The sequence below is a fragment of the Acipenser ruthenus genome, chromosome 51 (genome assembly GCF_902713425.1).
Source record: "Acipenser ruthenus chromosome 51, fAciRut3.2 maternal haplotype, whole genome shotgun sequence".
NCBI lineage: Eukaryota > Metazoa > Chordata > Actinopteri > Acipenseriformes > Acipenseridae > Acipenser > Acipenser ruthenus.
This window is the reverse complement of record NC_081239.1, coordinates 5,175,517-5,201,017: the sequence shown is the minus strand read 5'-3', so window position 1 is coordinate 5,201,017 and position 25,501 is coordinate 5,175,517. Positions and strand designations below refer to the sequence as shown.

The following is a 25,501-nucleotide window of genomic DNA, read 5'->3' as shown; positions in this document are numbered from 1 at the left end:
ATTATTATTATTATTATTATTATTATTATTATTATTATTATTATTATTATTATTATTATTATTCACGTGTGGATTGTGTTTCTCATATTATTATTTGATGTGTATTGTGTGTGTGTGTGTGTGTGTGTTGATTTATTTATATAAATGTGTGTTTTGTTGTTCAGCTCTTTATTATTATTTCTCATCTCGAGTGTGGTTTGATGGATTTGCTTCACTGGACCCCCCTAAACTACTTTCTCTCTTTCCTCTATGGAACTATACGAGCGAAACTCCGATTGGCTGAAGGACTGTCTGCCCAATGCACGCCCCCCCTGTTGCTTAGCAACCGCGTCTCCCGTTCCACGGCTCTGCTTGCCAGCGGCTCGCTGCTTGATCTCCCCGCCCTGTCAATCATCTACTGCCTTTATAAATGCGGAGGAATATTGTGAGAGGGAGACCCGGACTTGTGAAGGAGATTCCTCGCTGCAGACTGGAGCTGGAACGCGGAGAGACTTTATGAAACTGATAGATCCGAGTATTTTATATAAACTGCAATAATATAATCTGTGGTAACTAGTTTAATTAACTTCACTATAAGAAACTGATAGATTTAGAGTTTGTTTTAATGTATCATCCCTATATATACTAGACAATTGTTATAGACTCTGAAGTGAAGGTGGCATTGTCATATGGTTTACATTATTGTTAATGTGCTCGAGATTTTTAAAATAAGTATTACTAATAAAAACTTATAAAGATTATTTTTGGTGCATGATTGCTTGGTTTCTCCCGGATAAAAGAGTTTGTGCGGAACCAACCACTCGAGGTCCTTGTCCTCCATAAACACAAGGTGGCGCAGTCAAATTATTAACATCGATTTAGCAAAGACCTGTTACAAAAAAATAAGAGGGAAACAAATATTCACAAGGTGAAATATTGGGTCCTGGGGGGGAGTTAATATTTGTTTGCTGGGGGAACAGATATTCTGGTACAAAACAAGTCCTGGACACAAAATCCATAAAAATAAACAAAAATAAACCCTTCTTTACAGATGAGGGTTTTTCACCCTGTCAGTGTCTGTCTGTCTTTCTGTGTGTGTTACTGATTGGTTTGTTATTTTTTTCTTCAGATTAACGGATTGGCGTCGACTGGATCTTACGTTCAGAGCGGACAGAAAGACAAGGCTGCTTCCCAGTCTCTCTTCACTGCCAGTTACGTCTACTAGACCAGTGTGCTCATTAAACTGGGACCAGTAAACCTCACACACTGAGCCACTGCTTTTGCAATCTGAATTTTACATTCCAAAAGATGATTTTTACAAATTAAAAAAATATATACATGAAGATGTCTGTCTGTAAGCCTTTCTTCCAGAGTGTTTGAAGTCATGTGGAGCTTTAAATAAAAATCTACAATGTTGGAAAATTAAAGTGTGTGGAAATTCATTCTTTTTGTTTTTTCTTTATGTAATTTATAGCTTAACAAAATAATGTCATAAAGATGACCTGCTTGGAAGTTGCATTAGCTCTCAGATGTCCAGTTTTTGAAAGATGTTCTCGCAGACCTGGATTAAAGGAAGTTCTGTTTCTGTGCCTCGCACTCGGGAAGGCTGCTGAACTTCTATAGTGTCTGTAGTACAGCCCCAGCTGTCTCCCCCTCTCTCACCAGCGGTGTGGATCTGTAGTACAGCCCCAGCTGTCTCCCCCTCCCTCCCTCTCCCACTCCCACTCCCCTCTCACCAGCAGTGTGGATCTGTAGTACAGCCCCAGCTGTCTCTGTGAAGAATCTGCTCATGGACCCAACAGGCTTGTTATTGTTGAGAGTTACGTGTGAAGAATCAATTAAAATGTCCAGTTTAAGGATACAATTCATTCATATGTGTAATGGTCTAATTTAATCAGCACTCTGCTGTCATGAATGTCTTTCTTTTGACGAGTTCAAGACTGCCGAGGTAAACAATTGAGCAGTAAATCACACAACACCGTTATATCTTTTATACATTTTATCAAGAAAGATAGAAAATAGATGCGCTACAAAAACAGAACAGAAGATTCATATCAAAATAGCAGAAATCAGTTCACTAAGTTTAGCAATGAATAATATTCAGGGAGCATCTCAGCTTCAGTGTAAATATTGATTACATGGAAAATAATGCATTCATCTATTGTCTAGAAAGTCTTTTATCATTATTTATTTATTAGCAGACACCCTTATCCAGGGAGACTTACAGTTGTTACAAAATATCACAGTACAAAATTAGAGGAGACATGGAGGAGAGAGGGAGAGTAGAGGGCATGGAGGAGAGAGGGAGAGGAAGGAGACAGGGAGAGAGGAGAGAGTGCAGGGAGGAGAGAAGGAGACAGGAAGGGAGAGTAGGAAAGGGGGTGTAGAGAAATAAAGAGGAGGGGCTCAGGGTAAGAGGGTGGAAGAGAGAGGATTTCTTCTCATCAGCCCAGAAGAGCGCAGAGAGAGCACAAGGTCTGTATTCTCATCCCCAGTCCAGAAGAGTGGATAGAGTTTCTCATTGGGATTGAACTCCATGTCAGTGAAAGTGTAGATGTGAGATCTGGTCTCCACATTGTAAAAGGAGAGCTGCCCTTCCTCATAATCCAGATACACCCCCAGATTCTGGGGCTTCAGGCTCCGGGGGAGGGGGGTCTGGGGGTCAGTGAGAGCAGTGAACCTATCTCTACTCCACTCCACAGTCCAGTAACCCTGCTGGGGGGTCATGCTGAACCCCCCTTTCCTCTCGGCAGACTCTCTGCTGACTCCTAATCTCCAGTCTGTATTCCCCCCCACCTGCACCTGCCAGTAGCGTCTCTCCGAGGTGAAGCTCTCCCTGCCCAGCACACAGCGCCTCTCATCAAATCTCTCTGGATTGTCAGGGAGATTCTGCCACCATCCCAGTCTCACTCGTTTCCCCTCCGCAGACAGGATGAGCTCGGGCTGTGCTGTATCAGGGTCCAGAGTCACATCAACTGTGGAGCAGAGAGGAGACATTAGTAGTAGTAGTAGTAGTAGTAGTAGTAGTAGTAGTAGTAATAAATGTATTATTATAAGTAGTAGTAGTAGTAGTAGTAGTATTATTCATATTATTAGTAGTAGAATTGAGGAAGGAAGGGTATGAAGGACAGAGGGTATGAGTGAGGAAGGGTATGAAGATCAATTAAAATGAACCTTAAAATAATATTTTCTAGATATAAATATCTAAACCCGAGATCGCCTCGTACAGTAAAGTCTCTTAAATGGACAGGCTGAACTCAAGCTGCAGTTTGGAATTGCAGTTGGAATTGCGGCAGTGTTTCGAATTTGGAATTGTAGCAGTGTTCTGTTGTCATGGAAACCGCAGTGAACGCAGTGAGCCGTGAGATACACCAGGGGTTCCGCACTCCTTGGGAAAATGTCAAATTAAAAACATTTTATATGTTTAAACCTGTAACACTATAAATAAACCCAATCTAAACTGTCCTTTATTCATCTGAATACATATTGTGAAAGATGGAAATCACATAGAATATGCACTGAGGGAAATTAATTTTAGTAAATAAAATAAATTGCAAAAACTAAAGAGACTTATTTTTTTTATCAAACCTTTAAAATTAGGTACCTTTGTATAATTGAACATTTTAGAAATGCGGTTATTTTTCTTGGTCAAACACGAAAGAAGTGCATGTCTCTTATTATTCCCATTCATAAATACCAGAGCAGGAATCACTTTGAGTAAAACCAGCACAACGCTCACAAAAACATGACTCTGAAATCCGAATTTCTGAACAATGTGTAACTAAACCGTGCAGCCATTACCTCTCACGCTGAACTGTAACGCACAGAAGAGAGGAATGCGCAAAATACAGAGGGAAACACGAGCCGCGCAGAAGTTACTACTATTCTGCGCAACGAAAGAAGTGGAGAGGAGAGAGGGAGGGAGAGGAGAGAGGAGAGAGAGGGAGGTAGAGGGGAGAGGGATGGACAGGAGAGAGAGGGAGGTATAAGGGAGGGAGAGGAGGGGTATTTGCACATAAACATAATTAGGGCTTCGGATTTCTGTTTTTTCACCCTGAATTTTCTCATCCCCTTAAGAATTTAAGCAATTCGTGCTTCTCAATCACAACTGTACAATTGATTTAATTTACGTTCTTTTTTTCTAAATGGGCTTTTAAATTGTAAGTCTTAATTTTTCATTGCAAAGCAGAAGCGACTCCTCTTTATTAATGTCAATACAGTCACGCACAGCGATTGTAATAAAGTGTGTCCAGCATAAAATACTGTATTGTTCATTCTAGCTTTAATAAAGAGGAGTCTCTTATTAACATGTCGCGATCTCGTTTGCACGTCCTGCTTGTAATGAAAATGAAGGCTTGGCTGATTGAAAAGCCCATTTAGTTGTTTCCCAGAATGAATCAAGTTTACTATGAACACGTTTCTCAGTTGTGATTGAGAGACACAAACTGCTTCACAGGGATCAGATGAATTCTTAAAGCAGAGTAGAAAAGTCGGGTAAAACACTGACAATCAGAAGCCCAGCCTCGAGTATACACTGGGATATGCATCCCCACTGAGGAGAAGAGGAGAGGAGAGGAGGATAGAGGGAGGGGTACACTCATGAGAGGAGAGGTGCAGACAGGCTCCAGATTATGATACTCTTAATGTGTAGAAAGAATGTCTGTACCAAGTTTCATCACAATCAGATCAGCAGTTCTCTAGATGCATGTCAAAGTGTAACATATGGACTCCTGCAGTGTCTACATGTGATCTTCACTTCACAATCTGGGGCATTATAACTAAAGACACTTTCTCCTCTCTTTTCAGTGTTTCCTTTGGGAGGCACACGAGGCTGACGTTAGCTGAGCTGGGAGTGCACAGAGGTTTAAATGGGGCACAATGTAAATATAGATGTAAACACAGTGAGTGAGACGGGCTCCTCGCTGTTCTTTTACCCGTTTTAGAAAAATACTTGTGACTTGAGTTCTTTTGGTTTAATAAAGTTCTTAATGTTAATATCAGCACATCCTATATCAATATCGGTCGACCACTAAAAAAAAAAAACATATTTCTATATAATTAATACAATGAGGTCTGTATCAGTTTAGTTCATATGTCTATATAATTAATACAATGAGGTCTGTATCAGTTTAGTTCATATGTCTATATAATTAATACAATGAGGTCAGTATCAGTTTAGTTCATATTTCTATATAATTAATACAATGAGGTCAGTATCAGTTTAGTTCATATTTCTATATAATTAATACAATGAGGTCAGTATCAGTTTAGTTCATATTTCTATATAATTAATACAATGAGGTCAGTATCAGTTTAGTTCATATTTCTATATAATTAATACATGAGGTCTGTATCAGTTTAGTTCATATGTCTATATAATTAATACATGAGGTCTGTATCAGTTTAGTTCCTATTTCTATATAATTAATACATGAGGTCTGTATCAGTTTAGTTCATATTTCTATATAATTAATACAATGAGGTCTGTATCAGTTTAGTTCCTATTTCTATATAATTAATACATGAGGTCTGTATCAGTTTAGTTCATATTTCTATATAATTAATACAATGAGGTCTGTATCAGTTTAGTTCATATTTCTATATAATTAATACATGAGGTCTGTATCAGTTTAGTTTATATTTCTATATAATTAATACATGAGGTCTGTATCAGTTTAGTTCATATTTCTATATAATTAATACAATGAGGTCTGTATCAGTTTAGTTCATATTTCTGTATAATTAATACAATGAGGTCTGTATCAGTTTAGTTCATATTTCTATATAATTAATACAATGAGGTCTGTATCAGTTTAGTTCATATTTCTATATAATTAATACAATGAGGTCTGTATCAGTTTAGTTCATATTTCTGTATAATTAATACAATGAGGTCTGTATCAGTTTAGTTCATATTTCTATATAATTAATACAATGAGGTCTGTATCAGTTTAGTTCATATTTCTGTATAATTAATACAATGAGGTCTGTATCAGTTTAGTTCATATTTCTATATAATTAATACAATGAGGTCTGTATCAGTTTAGTTCATATTTCTATATAATTAATACAATGAGGTCTGTATCAGTTTAGTTCATATTTCTATATAATTAATACAATGAGGTCTGTATCAGTTTAGTTTAGTTCAGTGATGAAGGCACGGACGTGCTGAAACACGTTGTTTGTATAATTTTATATAAATAAAATGAACTGAATTTTTAAGATAACAGGGGTCATGTCCGTCTTAAATGACATGGGGAGTGTGCGGCCGATACACATTTGATACGTTTATATAGATATTTATATTAAAACACGAGACAGAATACATGTTCTAATATAACTATCAGTCAAACACATTGGATTGACAGTGTTTTCACATTAGCTCTAAACAAGTTCCTGTGATGTTTTGTTTCTGCGTGCCGCTGCAAGTGTCTCCGTCCTTTAAAAATGAAACGCCCGTCTCAGTGACGTCACACGAATAAACAACCAATCAGGCAGTGAAGTTCAACCCCTCCCCTATCCAATGATATGCGTTAACAAGCTGTACTGCAAAGTATGGTGTCCCAGCAAGTCAAAGAAACGAAGTGCGTTTTAATCGTGTTTACCCGATCACACGTCCAGAATGACACTTCAGTATGATCGTGTTACACCATCACATCCTTAAAGGGTTAATGGCAGTGTCAGAGACAACAACAAGAGTTTCTGAATGTTTAACCAAGAGTCCGGATTGCTGGTTATTACAATTTAACAAATCATCTCACATTCTCTGTTTATTTCAATATCCTACCACCACATTCCAGCCCTGGGGATTCAAAAGCAAAAACAAAACACTTCTTCACTGTATTAGTGCTGTTAAACACGGTAGCTTGACGACAATCCTCACACTGTGTGAAGAGTCAGGCAGGTACACATGGAGGTGTGACACAATCCTCACACTGTGTGAAGAGTCAGGCAGGTACACATGGAGGTGTGACACAATCCTCACACTGTGTGAAGAGTCAGGCAGGTACACATGGAGGTGTGACACAATCCTCACGCTGTGTGAAGAGTCAGGCAGGTACACATGGAGGTGAGTCACAATCCTCACGCTGTGTGAAGAGTCAGGCAGGTACACATGGAGGTGTGACACAATCCTCACACTGTTTTGCCATCGCCTTCATTTCTCAGTTAATTTATGTGAATAAAAATATCAAAACAATTGATATAATGTTGTAAAGATATCTCTGCAATGCATTTAGCACAGGAGACAGCAATGGTAAGAGTGTGTTTGTTATGAACACTAAAGCGTGTTCTGTTATAATTTAAACTTATACACTGCTGTTATTGTATAAGGCTGTAAGAGTTTAAACGGTAAACGTGGATAAATAATATTTTCTTTAAAAAAAATTAGTATACGTTTAAACCCCACTTGACAAATAAAGAATGCGTTTCCTTATATTACGTCTTTTTCTTCATCTGTAACTTAGAGTAGTTTTGCCTTTTTACATTTGCGTCAACCCCCAATCCACCTCCTCTCCTATCCTATCGTGGTGTTCTCTCATGTGATCGGTCCTCAACCAATCAAAGTGATGTGCATTAATCAACTATTTCCTCTAATGCGGTAGTAAAGACTGTAATAACACGTGTGAAAGTACTGTCAGGTGTACAGTTTGTTCAAGCAGTTTAGTTTATCGGGGAGGCTCCACTGGTACAATGCTGAACCACCTTCGACTGAGGCATCCACAGAGCATCACTGAAGTATCAGTCACTGCAAGCCAGGCACGGATTACACAATTTACGCGCCCGCGGACTTGTGACCCAGTAAAAGCTGAAAGGATATCAGAACTAAATGCAGAAATGATTGCACGAGATTGCTTGCCCATTCGCACAGTGGAAGGTGATGGATTTCGCAAGTTGCTGTCTTTCATTGAGCCCGATTACAAGGTACCATCATGTCCATCCGTACTAAATCGAATACACAGTCTGTATGACACTGTGAAAACTAATTTGCAAGAAGCCCTAGATAAAGCTACACACATACACATGGCGACAGACTGCTGGTCATGAAGAGCACAAGATTCTTACATTTCGTTTCTCACGCACTACATCACTGATGAATGGGAGTTTAAAACTGCAGTCTTGTGTACGACAGAAATAGAAGAACATCATACATCTGACCTACTTATTGTATTTCTTGCTCTTATTGTATTACTTGTATTGTAACACTTGCAATGTATTTGCTTACGATTGTAAGTCGCCCTGGATAAGGGCGTCTGCTAAGAAATAAATAATAATAATAATAATAATAATAATAATAATAATAATAATAATAATAATAATTAATAATAATAATAATACTTGCCAATTTCGTTCAAAACATAACAGAATCTTGGAATCTTCACGGCAAAGTTGTAGCTGCTGTTCATGATAATGCTTCAGACGTGCGGAGGCTTGGTGAAATGAGCTGCAATGCTCAGGATCATGGTTGCACTGCACACTCGCTGCAGCTTGCAGTTCAGGCTGGTCTTAAAACTGACCGCATCTCTTGCCTGCTTGGAGAAGCACGACATCTTGTGGGTCACTTCAAGCACAGCACTTGTGCTTGGAACGTGCTTCAAGAACAGCAACGAGTAATGAATCTTCCTCAACATCAGCTTGTTCAGCATGTGTTCAACATGCTGGAACACCGACTTTATCATGTTGGAGCGTCTCTTGGAACAAAGGTGGGCAGTTTGTGCTGTCTTAAGTGATAGGAGAATCACCAAACTTACAGATGCCCGCACACTTGAAATTGAAGACGAGAGCTGGGAAATTGCTGAATCTCTAGCAAGCACATTAAATACGCTGTACTGCGCTACAACTGTTCTGTCTGGCAAGACGACTTCAACTGTGTTTGCATATTTCATAAATACACTAATGCATGTGTTAATCAGCAACCATCTCGTTGTTTCAAATGAAGATTTGCCTTCCATCAAAACGTTCAAACGGCTCGTGACTGAGGAAATCCAAACAAAGTTTGAGATTACTGATGCACAGTCAGTATCGATGCTTTAAGCTGTACTGGACCCACGCTACAAATCGCTGGAGTTTACAGATGCTGATTTGAAGGAGCTAACGTTTGGGGCAATAAAGAATGAAATGCACACAGTGATCTTCCCAGCCACTGAAAACACACTTGCAGCCGTCGATAACGAAGCCTCCACCTCTCAAACAGAGAGTGAAACAACCCCACCTGCAAAGAAAGGCCGTGAGGATCCCCGCTCAACTCTATTTTCTTCTAGGGAGACAGTGCGAAGCTCCACCGGCATCAAATGTAAATGAACGTGAGCTTGAGCAGTACCTATGTGAACCCCATTTGGATGTTGAAAGTAACCCACTGAAGTGGTCGGCAGTGAATGGTCACAAATATCCACGACTTGCAAAAATTGGACGCAAATACCTCACCGTGCCAGCTACTTCAGTACCAGTCGAGAGACTTTTTTCAAAGGCTGGGGATATTGTGACAGAGCTGAGAAGTTCACTGGACCCAGAAAATGTTGACAAACTAGTTTTCTTGCAGAAGAATCTAAAAAGTGGATTGAAGTACGCTATCTAAGTTTCTTCCCCTTACGTTTTCATTTTATTTTTTGTAAATACATAACAAATGAAAGAAACGCTTTGATTTTGGACTAAAGTTTTTTTAGACTGAAGTTTTCTGACATGGATTTACAGTTTGAGGACTGCAGTTTAATGTAAAAAAGTTAAATGTATTCTCTGAAAAAAGGCACAAGACAAGTATAAAGGTAAGAACAGTTTTTCTTCATATTATATATTCATATATGCTTATTATGTTTGACTGTGTGAATCTGTCAGAAACACTTAAAATACAAAACGGATTAAAATGGGTCTTAAAATAATGCAAGTAAAATATACAAATGTGAAGTTACTGAAACATAAATTGTTTGCCCGTTTACAGCCTTATTATTGGAACAACTGCAGACTTTTTATTATGACATGAACTGATCAATACTATAAAATAATAAAACCTGCAAGACCCATGTTATTATTATGAAAAGCAATGGCTAGCTGTGTGTTTGAAAACACTAAAGGGTGTTCTGTAACACTTCAAACCAGATAGGAGTTATAGAAATGAATAATAAATCATCAAGCATATCAGCCTCTAGCAAACAAGTAGTAAAGTGAACCAGTACCTGATGCAGCAAGAATCAATTTCCAGACTAGAAGAAAGAAAGAACTGTCATTCATCTTCCCCGGGGACACCAGTGCAAGGTCTGTTTTCTCGTCCAAAGTCCAGAAGAATGGATAGAGTTTCTCATTGGGCTTGAACTCCATGTCAGTGAAAGTGTAGATGTGAGATCTGGTCTCCACATTGTAAAAGGAGAGCTGCCCTTCCTCATAATCCAGATACACCCCCAGCTTCTGGGGCTTCAGGCTCAGGGGGAGGGGGGTCTGGGGGTCAGTGAGAGCAATGAACTCATATTTATCTTCATCTCCATCCCACCCCACAGTCCAGTAACCCTGCTGGGGAGTCATACTGAACTCCTCCTTCCTCGGTGCAGACTCTCTGCTGACTCCTAATCTCCAGAATGTATTCTCTCCCACCCCCAGCTCCCAGTAGTGTCTCCCTGAGGTGAAGCCCTTCTTGCCCAGAACACAGCGCCTGTAATCAAATCTCTGGGGATTGTTATGATCCTGCCTTTTCCCTCTCACTTGTTTCCCATCCACAGGCAGGGTGAGCCGGGGGTGTGCTGTATCGAGGTCCAGAGTCAAACTGTCAACTGTGAAGAGAGGAGACAATAATAATAATAATAATAATAATAATAATAACAATAATAATAATAATAATAATAATAATAATCCATCCATTATCTAGAACCGCTTAATCCTATAGAGAGTTGCGGTGAGCCAGAGCCTAACCCGACAGACACAGGGGCGCAAGGTGACACTCTACACCCTGGATGGGATGCCAGTCCATCGCAGAGCAACTAAGAGGCAATTTAGAGAGGCCAATCCACCTAGCCAGCATGTCTTTGGACTGTGGGAGGAAACCAGAGTACCTGGAGGAAACCCAGTGAACACGGGGAGAACATGCAAACTCCACACAGACAGACCACTGAGGCCGGATTCAAACCCAGGACCCTGGAGCTGTGAGGCAGCAACGCTAACCACCGTGCCAATAATAATAATAATAATAATAATAATAATAATAATAATAATAATAAAGTGAGTGTTTATAGTGTGTTTTCTGTATCAATTATATGGCCAGAGGTAAAAAAAGGTGGCAGAACACACCACACAATATACATACCTAGTCCTGACCATCAGTGCGTCAGGGAGCTTTAACCTGGCAGTGAATGCACTAAAAGAAAAAGCCTGCAGAGCTTTTTATGCCATCAAAAGGAGGCTTTATAAAATAAATCTACCTGTCAGAATCTGGCAAGAGTTATCCATCCCATTGTGCTATATGGAAGTGAGGTATGGAGTCCAGTCAGTCAACAAGATTATATAAAATGGGATAAACATCCAGTAGAAACCCTGCATGCTGGATTCTGCAAAAACTTATTACAGGTAGAGCAGAAAACACCAAACCATGCCTGCAGGGCTGAATTAGGCTGCTACCCACTGCTCACCAGCATGCAAAAAAGAGCACTACAATTCTGGATGCATCTAAACAGAAGTGAGCCAGACTCCCTCCAGTACAAGGCCCTTCTAACCCAAGAGCTCAGCCCAGAAGAGAGTCTCCTCATCCAGCTGGCCCTGAAGCTCACTACACTAACCCACACTAACACTAACCAGCTTCAGGACAGCTCTGCTACAGCACTGCCAATCAGAGTCAACCAAACTAACAAATCAAAAACTCCTATCTGGAACATTGGGACAAAGAAACAAAAACCCCAAATAAACTGGATTGCTATCGAGCCCTAAAAAGAGACTTTACTCTTGAGGGGATCTCTTCACTGTCAGAGATACAAAGCAGAGGCAGATCCTGACCAAGTACAGGCTCAGTGACCACAGCCTGGCCATTGAAAAAGGCCAACACAGGCAGACCTGGCTACCAAGAGAGAACAGGCTCTGTGGCACTGTGAGACAGGAGAGGTAGAGACAGAGATGCACTTTCTCCCAAACTGTGAGAAATACAACCAAACAAGGGACACATTCCTTAAAAGATGACTGTTTCCCTCCCACACTTTCCACAATTGACTGATCCAGATAAACTGGCAGTCCTCCTGGGAGCGGGACACACAGCCCCACTGGCTGCCCAGTATGTGTGCGCCTGTCACAGCCTGAGGGACACACAGTGAACACTCTGCACAGGGGCGTTATTTCAATAACACTACTCTGTGTTACATTCTATATACCAGCAGTCATTACTATTATTATTATTATTAGTTTTGTTGTTATTGTTATTGGAAATCTATTGTTCATATGATATGTAATGTAATTGCTTTGGCAATACTGCTGGTGTCTCATGCCAATAAAGGAGAGGGAGGGAGAGAGGGAGAGATGGGAGAGCAGAGAGGGAGGGGAGGAGAGAGGGAAAGGAGTGTATGATGGAGGGAGGGAGAGGACAGAGAGGTGAGGGGGACAGTGGAGAGGGACGGTAGGTAGGGAGGGAGAGTAAAGGTGAAGGAGGTACAGGGAGAGAGAGGGAAAGGGAGAAAGAAGAGATAGAAAGGAGGGTATGATGGTGGGAGGGAGAGGAGAGAGGAGAGAGGGAGGGAGAGATAGAGGAGGGTATGGGGATGGGAGAGGAGAGAGATGGAAGAGGAGAAAAAGGAGAGGGAGGGAGAGGAGAGAGAGAGAGGAGGGATGGAGGGAGGGAGAGGAGAGGGGAGGAGAGAGAGGAAGGACTAGTCACATGACACCCCCCACTCCTCCACATACACAGGAGAGAATGGTCGTGTCGTGTGTGAAGTTGTGAGGGGCTCTATTAGGGCGGGTTTGATCATTTTCAAAGTGATTTGCACCCCTGTCAAGGTTTCAGTGTCATCTTACACACATGAATGTGCATCAGGGCAGGCTGAGGCTGATAGGCGAGATCGATATTTGTTTTTTAAAATGTGGAAACCCACGCTCACAAGCAGCACTACTTAACTCTTTAAGGACCAAGCATTTATAATGTGGTTAACCATTTTTTGGCAGTATTTGACTCTCTTCCTATAAAAATTCACTAAACATCTATTTTTTACAGTAGCATCTTGGAACTGTTCTTTTCTTCTGAGCACTCTGGGGAGCATTATAAAGCACTTCAGAAACCAGACAAGCTTTTCACTTTTTTCAAAACGATATTTCGTTTCTTTTCTTTTTTTAACGTTAAGTATTTTTCTATTATGATGTATTCTGCTTAGAGATACATGCATAAAACTGTCTTATTCTATGACCCGAGGGACCTTCCAATACTTACTGAAAGTTTTGTTGAAAAATATTGATGTTTTTTGGGCAAATTACAAGACACTGTTTCACCTGAGTCATTGCAAAGACAGAATACACGTTTATTCTCAGGGTCTTTAGAAGCAATAATGGACACTACTCTCGATTATTTACTCAAAATAAATATGTATAAATAAAATAATAGTTCTTCACTCCACTATTATCAGCAATAAAGACAAAATAATAAATAAATGTAGTTCCTGAAACATGAACCCTTATATCCACTCGTTTGATTTTTTGAAATGTTGTAAAAACATATACAGTGCCTATAGAAAGTCTACACCCCCTTTCAAAATGTTCACCTTTTGTTGCCTTATAGCCTGGAATTAAAATGCATAAATTTTTTTTTTCTTCATTTATCTACACATCCTACCCCAGAACTTCCAAGTGAAAAAAATATTCTAGAAATTTGTAGAAAATTAATTAAAAATAAAAACTGAAATAGCTTGGTTGGATAAGTGTCCACCCCCTTGTAGTAGCAATCCTAAATTAGCTCAGGTGTAACCAATCGCCTTCAAAATCACACACCAAGTTAAGTGGCCTCCACCTGTGTTAAATTGTAGTGATTTCAGGATAAATTCAGCAGTTTCTGTAGGTTCCCTCTGCTGGGTAGTGCATTTCAAAGCAAAGACTCAACCATGAGCACCAAGGCGCTTTCAAAAGAACTCCGGGACAAAGTTGTTGAAAGGCACAGATCAGGGGATGAGTATAAAAAAAAGATCAAAGGCCTTGAATATCCCTTGGAGCACGGTCAAGACGATTATTAAGAAGTGGAAGGTGTATGGCACCACCAAGACCCTGCCTAGATCAGGCCGTCCCTCCAAACTGGATGACTGAGCAAGAAGGAGACTGATCAGAGAGGCTACCAAGAGGCCAATGGCAACTTTGCAAGAGCTACAGGCTTTTATGGCCAAGACTGGTCAAAGTGTGCATGTGACAACAATATCCCAAGCGCTCCACAAATCTGGCCTGTTTGGTAGAGTGGCAAGAAGGAAGCCATTACTCAAGAAAGCCCACCTTGAATCCTGTTTGAAGTATGCAAAAAAAACTCAGGAGATTCTGTAGCCATGTCGCAAAAAGTTTTGTGGTCTGACGAAACTAAAATGGAACTTTTTGGCCTAAATGCAAAGTGTTATGTTTGGCGCAAACCCAACACAGTGCATCACCCAAAGAACACCATCCCTACTGTGAAGCATGGTGGTGGCAACATCATGTTATGGGGATGTTTCTCATAGGCAGGGACTGGGGCACTTGTCAGGATAGAAGGAAAAATGAATGGAGCAAAGTACAGAGAAGTCCTTGAGGAAAACCTGTAAGAAAGCTGAAACTGGGACGGAAGTTCACCTTTCAGCATGACAACGACCCAAAGCACACAGCCAAATCTACACCTGGAGTGGCTAAGGAACAAAAAGGTAAATGTCCTTGCGTGGCCCAGTCAGAGCCCCGACCTAAATCCAATCGAAAATTTGTGGCATGACTTGAAGATTGCTGTCCATCAACGCTCCTCAAGGAACGTGACAGAGCTTGAACAGTTTTGTAAAGAAGAATGGTCAAATATTGCCAAATCTAGGTGTGCAATGTTGGTAGAGAACAGACTCACAGCTGTAATTGCTGCCAAAGGTGCTTCCACCAAGTATTAACTCAGGGGGGTGGAGACTTATCCAATTATGATCTTTCAGTTTTGTATTTAATATAATTTTTTTCTCAATAAAAACTTTTTTCCCCTCAACAGTGTGAACTATGGTGTGTAGATAAGTGGGAAAAAAATCCTCATTTAAATGCATGAAACTCTGAGGCACTGACCCAACAAAATGTGAAAAAAGTTCAAGGGGGTGTAGTCTTTCTATAGGCACATTATATTAAAACACACAAGACAGAATAAATGTTCTAATATAACTATAAGTCGAATATATTAAATTTATAGTGTTTCCCAGTTATTTTCTTTGCTGTAAACAAGTTCCTGTGTCATGTCTCCGTCCTTTACAAATGAAATGCGCGTCTCAGTGACATCACACAAATAAACAACCAATCAGACAGTGAAGTTCAACCCCTCCCCTATCCAATGACATGCGTTAAGAAGCTGTACTGCAAAGTATGGTGTCCCAGCAAGTCAAAGAAACGAAGTGTGTTTTAATCGTGTTTACCCGATCACGGGCCCAGAATGACACTTCAGTATGATCGTGTTACACCATCACGTCCTTAAAGGGTTAATGGCAGTGTCAGAGACAACAACTAGAGTTTCTGAATGTTTAACTAGGAGTCCGGATTGCTGGTTATTACAATTTAACAAATCATCTCACAGTCTCTGTTTATTTCAATATCCTACCACCACATTCCAGCCCTGGGGATTCAGAAGCAAGAAACAAAACACTTCTTCACTGTATCAGTGCTGTTAAACACGTTAGCTTGACGACACAACAGTATTTATAGAAGGATATAACTGAGGGAACAACATGTTATTTTAAGTAAAATGCTGAAGTAAATGTATTTTTTAAACTCATGTTTAAATGTAACGGCTCTCAAGCATCGACTCCTCCTCTCATCCGCGCTCAGTCTGGGAAGTGAAGCGTCAGTGAGCTTTCACAATGCCACTCCCCGGAACTACACCCCTCTTCTCTGAGTGGACAGATAAACCGAGATCCCTGCTATCATTGGATGCTTCAAGTGTCCATTAAAGAAATGATTGATGTTATGAACTGGAGTGATTCCACCTATCGCTCTTCATTTTGTTTTATTAAATCTTGAAGCAGCCAATGACAGCGCTAGCAGGGCGGGACTTTAGTGAATTGGAACCCTCCAGCCTAAAGTGAAATATGGGGACTGGGATTTAGCTATGATCAGAGATAATAAGCTGAGTTACCCAGAGATCAATGACAGATCCCAGAGTAGAGAGAGAGAGAGAGAGAGAGAGAGAGAGAGAGAGAGAGAGAGAGGTAAAGGGGGAATACTGTAAGAAAGTTAGGGAAAAAGGGATAGGGAGAAAAAGAGGGGATACCAGATCAAAATTCTGAAACACCAATCAGATAAGTGGTTACCTAGATGTATGTAAAAGTGTAACACATAGTATATACCTGACACCTGGGAGAGAGGGAGCGAGAAAGAGGGGGTTAGTAGAGGAAGGGAAAGGGAGAAAGAGAGGGGGAGGGGCTGGGAGAGGGGAGGTTAAAGAGATGGGGTTAGGAGATGAGGGAGAGATTGGGGACAGAGGGAGGGGAGAGACACAGGCTCCAGGTTATGATACTCTTAGTAATTTGTTCTACAGAATGCCCGTACCAAGTTTCATCACAATTGGATAGCGGTTCTATATCTAATATATACCTGCCACCTGGGACGAGCACCCATGTGAGGAAAGGAGAGAGGATAGAAGGGAAAGAGAGAGAGAGGGAGGAGAGAAAGAGGGATTTCCAGAATAGATTTCAATTGAATCTGAACCATTATTCAGCCAAGCCACAGACTAACCCCTATTCTTAAATGACAATGCTGATGTGTTTAGAGAAACAGCCGGAGTACAAACAAAAGGCTTGGGGCTTGAACCTCAAACCACTTCCAATGAACTACATGAACATCTTTGAGAGAGGAGGTGAAGAGAGAGGGGGAGAGGAGAGGCAGGGGAAGAGAGGGGAGAGGTGAAGAGAAAGGGGGAGAGAGGGGGAGAGGTGAAGAGAGAGGTGGAGAGGAGAAGAGAGAAGAGAGGAGGTGAATAGAGAGAGGGATAGGCGAGGCAGGGGAAGATAGGGAAGACAGTGAAATAGAGAAGGGGAAGAGAGGGGAGAGGAGAGACAGGGGAAGAGAGGGGAGAGGAGAGGCAGGGGAAGAGAGGTGGAGAGGAGAGGCAGGGGAAGAGAGAGGAGAGGTGCAGAGAGAGGGGGAGAGGAGAGGCAGGGGAAGAGAGGAGAGAGGAGAGGCAGGGGAAGAGAGGAGAGGTGCAGAGAGAGGGGGAGAGGAGAGGCAGGGGAAGAGAGGGGAGAGGTGAAGAGAGAGGGGGAGAGGAGACACAGGGGAAGAGCGGGGAGAGGTGAAGAGAGAGGGGGAGAGGAGGGGCAGGGGAAGAGCGGGGAGAGGTGAAGAGAGGGGGAGAGGAGACACAGGGGAAGAGAGGGGATAGGTGAAGAGGGGAGAGGAGAGGCAGGCGAAGAAAGAGGGGGAGAGGAGAGACAGGGGAAGAGAGGAGAGAGGTGAAGAGAGAGGGGGAGAGGAGAGGCAGGGGAAGAGAGGGGAGAGGTCAAGAGAGAGGGGGAGAGGAGAGGCAGGGGAAGAGAGGGGAGAGGAGAGGCAGGGGAAGAGAGGGGAGAGGAGAGGCAGGGGAAGAGAGGGGAGAGGTCAAGAGAGTGGGGGAGAGGAGAGGCAGGGGAAGAGGGGAGAGGTCAAGAGAGAGGGGGAGAGGAGAGGCAGGGGAAGAGAGGGGAGAGGTGAAGAGAGAGGGGAGAGGAGAGGCAGGGGAAGAGAGGGGAGAGGAGAGGCAGGGGAAGAGAGGGGAGAGGTCAAGAGAGAGGGGGAGAGGAGAGGCAGGGGAAGAGAGGGGAGAGGAAGGGAGTGGGGGAGAGGAGAAGGGAGTGGGGGAGAGGAGAAGGGAGTGGGGGAGAGGAGAAGAGAGCAGGTGAATAGAGAGGGGGAGAGGAGAGGCAGGGGAAGATAGGGAGAGGGAGGACAGTAAAACAGAAGGAAGGGGAAGAGATGAGGGAGAAAAGGAGAGATGAAGAGGAGGAGGAGGCGGTAGTGAAAAGGGGAAGGGTGTAAGAGAGGGAGAGGGAGGACAGTAAGATGGGAAGAAAAGAGAGAGAGGGGAGAACATGGCTTTGAATAAACTGTAGAGCAGAGAGGAGATGCCCACTGTCAACAACCAAATTAAATCAGTTGTCAGTGGGCTGTCCCTCTGTACTTGAGAAAACTGTTATACCAAAAATCAATCAGAAATATCAGACTTCAGAAACACATAGTAAACTTAAAGAGTACCTGATGCCTTGTGAATCCACTGCCAGACTAGAAAAAATGAAAGAAAAATAGATGAAATATTCTTAACAGTATAATGCAACACCTGAAAATCAACAAAACTGCAACACTGATAAATACCTAAATCAGGGATGCATCTCCCAGCACCTGTGTGAAGAGATAAAGACAGAGTTGGCAAAGAACTGAATCAATATTCCAGCTGGAAGTGTAGATGAATCTCTTTAAAGATCCAGTATCACAGTCTAAACTTCATAGTGTTGTTCATGCATTCGTTTTCAATTATTAACAATGCTACCTTCCCTGTAAAAGTTCCCATGCTGTGTTTTGTTTGTGAAAGTTTCCATGCTGTGTTTTTTTTTGCTTGTGAAAGTTCCCATGCTGTGTTTTGCTTGTAAAAGTTCCCATGCTGTGTTTTGCTTGTAAAAGTTCCCATGCTGTGTTTTGCTTGTAAAAGTTCCCACGCTGTGTTTTGCTTGTGAAAGTTCCCACGCTGTGTTTTGCTTGTGAAAGTTCCCACGCTGTGTTTTGCTTGTGAAAGTTCCCACGCTGTGTTTTGCTTGTGAAAGTTCCCACGCTGTGTTTTGCTTGTGAAAGTTCCCACGCTGTGTTTTGCTTGTGAAAGTTCCCACGCTGTGTTTTGCTTGTGAAAGTTCCCATGCTGTGTTTTGCTTGTAAAAGTTCCCATGCTGTGTTTTGCTTGTAAAAGTTCCCACGCTGTGTTTTGCTTGTGAAAGTTCCCATGCTGTGTTTTGCTTGTAAAAGTTCCCATGCTGTGTTTTGCTTGTAAAAGTTCCCATGCTGTGTTTTGCTTGTAAAAGTTCCCATGCTGTGTTTTGCTTGTAAAAGTTCCCATGCTGTGTTTTGCTTGTGAAAGTTCCCATGCTGTGTTTTGCTTGTAAGAGTTCCCATGCTGTGTTTTGCTTGTGAAAGTTCCCATGCTGTGTTTTGCTTGTGAAAGTTCCCATGCTGTGTTTTGTGATTCTCTCGTTTTCCCATTTCGGAGAGACCCGCCTCCTTGTTGGGTTCCCTGAGTGAATCCTTCATGGATTTTCAATTTCCATCCCAGAAATACAATTCCACCCGTCAAAGTGCAACTTGAAATAACATCGACTTGTGTTCAAAAGACAACAGGAATCAAGAAGAAGTGACCTGTCACTCAAATACTGCCTCCTTGTCATTGGAGGAGAACGACACTCAGGCTAGCGCTGTTCTAAAATGACTAGTGAGGATATCAATACTGAGAATTATGTCTATTATAAACATTGCTAATTTATCAAGAGATGCCTTCAAGACACGTGGTCCTGACCACAGTCAAGAATAAAAGGATAAATACAGACAAAATAAAAATAGAAATAATGTCTAGTCTACAGTCAAAAGTGACAGTTATTAAAACTAATAACAACAACACACATTTCTTAAGAAAAGAAAAGTGAAATGCTGTTTTATTTATTTGAGACGCTTTTCAGAGTTAGTTGTTATTTTAATAATTCAGCTGTGTTTGTAAGTCTTTTTTTCGATTAATACAGTAACATAAAAACCTGAATGAATGAATAAAACAACTGCACACAGTGCCTGAATGATAGTTCAGAGAGACCAGGCTTCTGGTTAAGAAAAGTGCACGAGATGATAACTGCACACTGGTTCTGACTGGTCTTGGTAATTCATGTTCTGTTTACAATTACCCTTGCAGTAGCATTTACAGAAATAAAAAACGATTTAATAGTGTATGAAATACAAAAAAACATGTCTAAACCGACGGGCCATTGAGTTCATTGATCCCAGGTGACACGGCTGCACTTGAACCAGACAGACCGTTTCCTAGCAGCCTGAGCAGCTACGTGTGGAAAAGTGAGCTCAGGGAAACTCTTCATTGAGAATAATAGGTGCATCTATTGAAGTTTATCATGGTGCTACCTGACTGGAAAGAATGAAGGTGCTAATTCAGAGACTGCAGCCAAAAATGAAACAATAACACCAAGCTTCAGGACAGTAATAATTATAGATACACTGATAGTAATACAGAGACTGAAGCCAAAAATGAAAACACCACCAAGCTTTTGGATAGTAAAACTGCCAAAAAAGTACTGAAAGTTATTTCAAGTGAAACAGCACAGCAAGGTCCAATACATCTTACAGGTATTGTTATAACTTATATGAATGTTATTGTCTTTCTTGTTCCACAAACAGGAATGTGAGGATTCTGAGTTCTCTGTCATCAAGACAATCTTGTGCTTGGACAGTCAGAGATGAATTATAACATGTTGCAGGTTTGCCATACTCACCAATATTCTGAGATTTCAGCATTCCCTAAAAAACAACGACAATTCAGTCAAGAGAGAAACAACTGAATGTGTACCAGCTGTCAAATCATTATACGTTGCCCTGTGTTAATATATGTGCCTGTCTGAGTGTCTTCTTTATCAATTCATTATACTTTACCCTGTGTTAATATATATGTGCCATTTGACAGAGACTTGTAGTAGTTGACGTATTTGTCAAATAGCACAGATATTAACACAGGGCAAAGTATTATTAAGTGCAGTTTAATAAAATGATTGCTTTTCTGCTAATGAATATAAATGAGCATCTCCCTATCCCTGTGTGCTCCACTGTGACACAAAGCACATGTTCAAGTATATAGCTGAGTTCTGCTGTGGGTTTATCTTGCTGCTCTCACCTTTGCCTCCTCCTTGATCAGGGCCCACATGATGAACTCCATGATGGGTAAGATGTTCCTCAGCTTGCCTCGTTTCCACTCCTTCACCAGCTCTGCAAGACCCTGTTCCACAGCCTCCCCCGCTGAGACAGAGTTCTGGTTAAAGACAATATAGATTAGAGGATAAGGGGTGTTCACTCCAGACCACAGTGTGTCAGGAACTCTAGAGAAGGATTTGGGCAATGTTTTGAAATGAATCACACAAGCATGTCAGTATCATACATCCCTGCCATGGCTGTGAATTCAAAACAGTAGAGCACTCTGCTATCTCCTTGAACACTGCATACCAATCTAAATGGAGCCTCACTGTGAAAAACTACCTGATATCAGAGGCTAGATTTACTAAATGAATCTATCTACATTGTATTAGCAAATGACAGCATGTGCTTACATTATAGCAGTGATTAACTCATGAATGAAATATAAAACTATATCCTGTTTAGAACAGATCACTAGCAGTGTGGGTGTGGAGGAATGAGATACAGGAACCTCTTTTGAGATGCACTCATGGACAGTGTGTTTAGACCCAGCTGTTAAAATGTGTTAAAATCTTACCTCCGGCACTGTTTTCAGCTCTCTTGCCCACTGCATGATGATGTCATGACCGTCCTTCAGTCTTTGCTCCTCCTCTTGGTTCAGCTCCTCCCCCTGGTTCTGCCCCACCCCCTCACTCAGTCCCTCCCCCTCTGGTTCTGGAAGATCCTCTGTGTTTCTCAGCTCTGCTCCTTTTCTTGTCTCAACCTGTCCAGCACTCTGGCTTTGCTTTGGTGTTTATGAAGAGAACAAACCCAGACTAGATATTAGTGTTCTCAGGGCAGCAGCTCCCCTTCTCTGTGAAATCAGCCAGCAGAATAGAGGGGATAACACTTGCAATACGTAGCTGACTGACTGATTCATTTGGTCATCAGTCTGCATCCTCGTCACGTCCCTTATAAAGGTTTACTTTTGTATGAGATGGTGAAGGCACATGCAAGCATGGGAAATTACAGCAAACACAACACATGGTAGAAGTATTATTCAGATCAAGCTGCTTACAATCAGGTGAGGGTCATTGGTGTTGATTGAGCTGATTTACCATCAGAGTGAAACGAGTGAAGAAACAGCTGCTTGGGGTTGTGCTGCTTTCTTAGAACATGAAATCCACACAATTACTGTGCAAAGTGTGACTCTTTCTTCAAAGCATCTTCTTCAGTTGTTTCACTTGGAATGGTCAATCAGCCCAATCAAAACCAATGAGCCTCACCAGTGATGAGCTTCATCTGAATAATTAAATCCCTTTATGCAGCACTATGTAATAATATGGGAAACTGCTAAATTACTGTGCAAAGTGTGAATTTTTTTTAAGCGTATTACTTCTGTACTATATAAAAGAATTACATCTCCCTGACAACCTGATTGTCTGTGAACCTGATTCTCAGCTCTCACTGCACCCTGTTTGTGAACCTGATTATTATTATTATTTATTTCTTAGCAGACGCCCTTATCCAGGACAACTTACAATCGTAAGCAAATACATTTCAAGTATTACAGTACAAGTAATAATACATTTAAAAGACCTGATTGCAGCGAGAGCTGATTCTCAGCTCTCACTGCCTGTGAACCTGATTCTCAGCTCTCACTGCCTGTGAACCTGATTCTCAGCTCTCACTGCACCCTGTCTGTAAACCTGATTCTCAGCTCTCACTGCACCCTGTCTGTAAACCTGATTCTCAGCTCTCACTGCACCCTGTCTGTAAACCTGATTCTCAGCTCTCACTGCACCCTGCCTGTGAACCTGATTCTCAGCTCTCACTGCCTGTGAACCTGATTCTCAGCTCTCACTGCACCCTGTCTGTAAACCTGATTCTCAGCTCTCACTGCACCCTGTCTGTAAACCTGATTCTCAGCTCTCACTGCACCCTGTCTGTAAACCTGATTCTCAGCTCTCACTGCCTGTGAACCTGATTCTCAGCTCTCACTGCACCCTGCCTGTGAACCTGATTCTCAGCTCTCACTGCCTGTGAACCTGATTCTCAGCTCTCACTGCACCCTGCCTGTGAACCTGATTCTCAGCTCTCACTGCCTGTGAACCTGATTCTCAGCTCTCACTGCACCCTGCCTGTGAACCTGATTCTCAGCTCACTGCACCCTGCCTGTGAACCTGATTCTCAGCTCTCACTGCACCCTGTGTGAACCTGATTCTCAGCTCTCACTGCACCCTGCCTGTGAACCTGATTCTCAGCTCTCACTGCACCCTGCCTGTGAACCTGATTCTCAGCTCTCACTGCACCCTGCCTGTGAACCTGATTCTCAGCTCTCACTGCACCCTGCCTGTGAACCTGATTCTCAGCTCTCACTGCACCCTGCCTGTGAACCTGATTCTCAGCTCTCACTGCACCCTGCCTGTGAACCTGATTCTCAGCTCTCACTGCACCCTGCCTGTGAACCTGATTCTCAGCTCTCACTGCACCCTGCCTGTGAACCTGATTCTCAGCTCTCACTGCACCCTGCCTGTGAACCTGATTCTCAGCTCTCACTGCACCCTGCCTGTGAACCTGATTCTCAGCTCTCACTGCACCCTGCCTGTGAACCTGATTCTCAGCTCTCACTGCACCCTGCCTGTGAACCTGATTCTCAGCTCTCACTGCACCCTGCCTGTGAACCTGATTCTCAGCTCTCACTGCACTCTGTCTCCACTTCGATCTTCATTCTGTGCATCTCTCTTTACCTGGACCAGCTTGTCCAAATCGCCAGACCATTTCATGATGAAGCAGCGACACTCTTCCAGGCTGCACGTATCCTCACTGGACACAGCGGTAGGTATGGCAGAGATCTGAAATCAATCAATAAGAAATCTTTAAAACAATGACTTTAACCACAAGCACTGCAGAAACCAGTGATTTTAATTGAAATTGAACAGGAATGAAACAAAGAAACTCCTAAACTTCACCTAACTGTTGCTGTCAAAGCTGCCTCTCTGTATCTTCAAGACACCGTTTAACTCCTTCGTTAGGTAAATGAAGGAGTCAACCCCAAACACACACACTCCCCTCACCCCTTCAAACACACACACACTCCCCTCACCCCTTCAAAACACACACACACACTCCCCTCACCCCTTCAAACACACTCCCCTCACCCCTTCAAACACACTCCCCTCACCCCTTCAAACACACTCCCCTCACCCCTTCAAACACACACACACCCCTCACCCCTTCAAACACACACTCCCCTCACCCCTTCAAACACACACTCCCCTCACCCCTTCAAACACACACACACACACACACTCCCCTCACCCCTTCAAACACACACACTCCCCTCACCCCTTCAAACACACACACATTCCCCTTACCCCTTCAAACACACACACACTCCCCTCACCCCTTCAAACACACACACACTCCCCTCACCCCTTCAAACACACACACACTCCCCTCACCCCTTCAAACACACACACACACACACACACACACACACACACACACACACACACACACACACACACACACACACACACACACACACACACACACACACACACTCCCCTCACCCCTCCCTCTCTCTACCTTCAAGACACTGTTTAACTCCTTTGTTGGCTCGGCATAATAATCTCATGTGTTTTCTGGTTTCACCTACAGGAGAGATGGCACGGAACAGCAACCCACAATTCAAGCTAAGATAGAACTCTTTGGCATTTCAAACAGCAGTAACTCATTTGAGACACAGATACTCACTGACTCTCGAGGTTAAACTGGTAGTACTGTAGTCAGGAATATTAGGCATATAGAATGCAGATGGACACTACATTTGTTTATTAGAATCGGTGCCTCTGTGGGTTTGAATCGAACTGCTAGACTCTCTTAGTAGAGGCACAAAGACGTGCTCTGTGTGTGTGTTTTTTGTGTTGCTGGGGTTTAAATGATGAATAGCCTGCGGTCTCTTCACACAATCCTTTTCACAATCCTCAAATCACACGCCAGTGGTCTTTATTGCTTAATTACATTTAAAAAGAGAATTCAATTAAACTTGGACTACACCTAATTGTTGCTGTCAATGCTGTTTCTACTCTGTTCTGTATTCTATACATGAACGTCTTTGTTGGCTACATTAATTACCAATCCCCCCACCCCCCACACACCCCCCTCTCCGTACCTTCAAGACTCCTAAGCTCTTTGCTTTATCTGACACAATGACATGCTGACACCCCACTTTAGCCCCTTTCTTCCCCCTCTGCCTCTCTCATCTCCTGTAACCTCAGGACTCGCCTTTTCTCCCCCCTCTCCACCTCTCTGTAATAACCAATACTGCTCACTCCCCCATCCCTGCTTCCCTCTCTCCCCTCCGCTCCCTCTCTCTGTACCTTCAAGACTCTGTTCATCTCCTTTGCCAGCTCCATGATGGAGTGTCGACACTCTTCCAGGCTCCATTCACCAACCTCTTGATGTCTGGACTTTCTATCAGACC

The 25,501-nt window shown here is 42.3% G+C and overlaps 3 protein-coding genes across 4 annotated transcripts in view; 1 reads left to right on the top strand and 2 right to left on the bottom strand.

Moving 5' to 3' along the window:
• Positions 1–1,406, top strand: part of LOC117407797 (butyrophilin subfamily 1 member A1-like) — a 422,535-nt gene extending 421,129 nt beyond the window's left edge. For both annotated transcript variants that reach the window (XM_059015840.1, XM_059015839.1), the window contains exon 8: positions 1,109–1,406. In XM_059015840.1, the coding sequence (XP_058871823.1) occupies positions 1,109–1,113 (5 nt within the window). In that variant the 3' untranslated portion in view covers positions 1,114–1,406. The remainder of the gene's footprint in view (positions 1–1,108) is intronic.
• The window catches only part of LOC117965866 (butyrophilin subfamily 1 member A1-like), a 486,786-nt gene that overhangs the window by 442,089 nt on the left and 19,196 nt on the right, over positions 1–25,501 (bottom strand). The window lies entirely within an intron of this gene.
• Positions 1,914–25,433, bottom strand: LOC117963029 (E3 ubiquitin-protein ligase TRIM39-like). The gene is made up of 10 exons (XM_059015721.1): positions 25,398–25,433; positions 23,763–23,867; positions 21,611–21,817; positions 21,017–21,151; positions 20,622–20,646; positions 18,460–18,486; positions 18,343–18,369; positions 10,149–10,736; positions 2,452–2,954; positions 1,914–1,919 (listed from the first exon to the last, which is right to left on the bottom strand). Exons 1-10 carry the CDS (start codon positions 25,431–25,433, stop codon positions 1,914–1,916), a joined length of 1,659 nt encoding a protein of 552 aa, XP_058871704.1.

What these genes read in the sequence shown, in the direction of transcription:
- LOC117963029 (XM_059015721.1), bottom strand. Translation starts at nt 25,433, where the DNA reads ATGGAGCTGGCAAAGGAGATGAACAGAGTCTTGAAG. An exon ending in GCTGAAATCTCAGAATATTG is followed by an intron (nt 18,487 to 20,621) that starts GTGAGTATGGCA and finishes CTCTTCACACAG; the next exon opens with GTGCTGGGAGATGCATCCCT. An exon ending in ATTGATTCTTGCTGCATCAG is followed by an intron (nt 2,955 to 10,148) that starts GTACTGGTTCAC and finishes TCTGCTCCACAG; the next exon opens with TTGATGTGACTCTGGACCCT.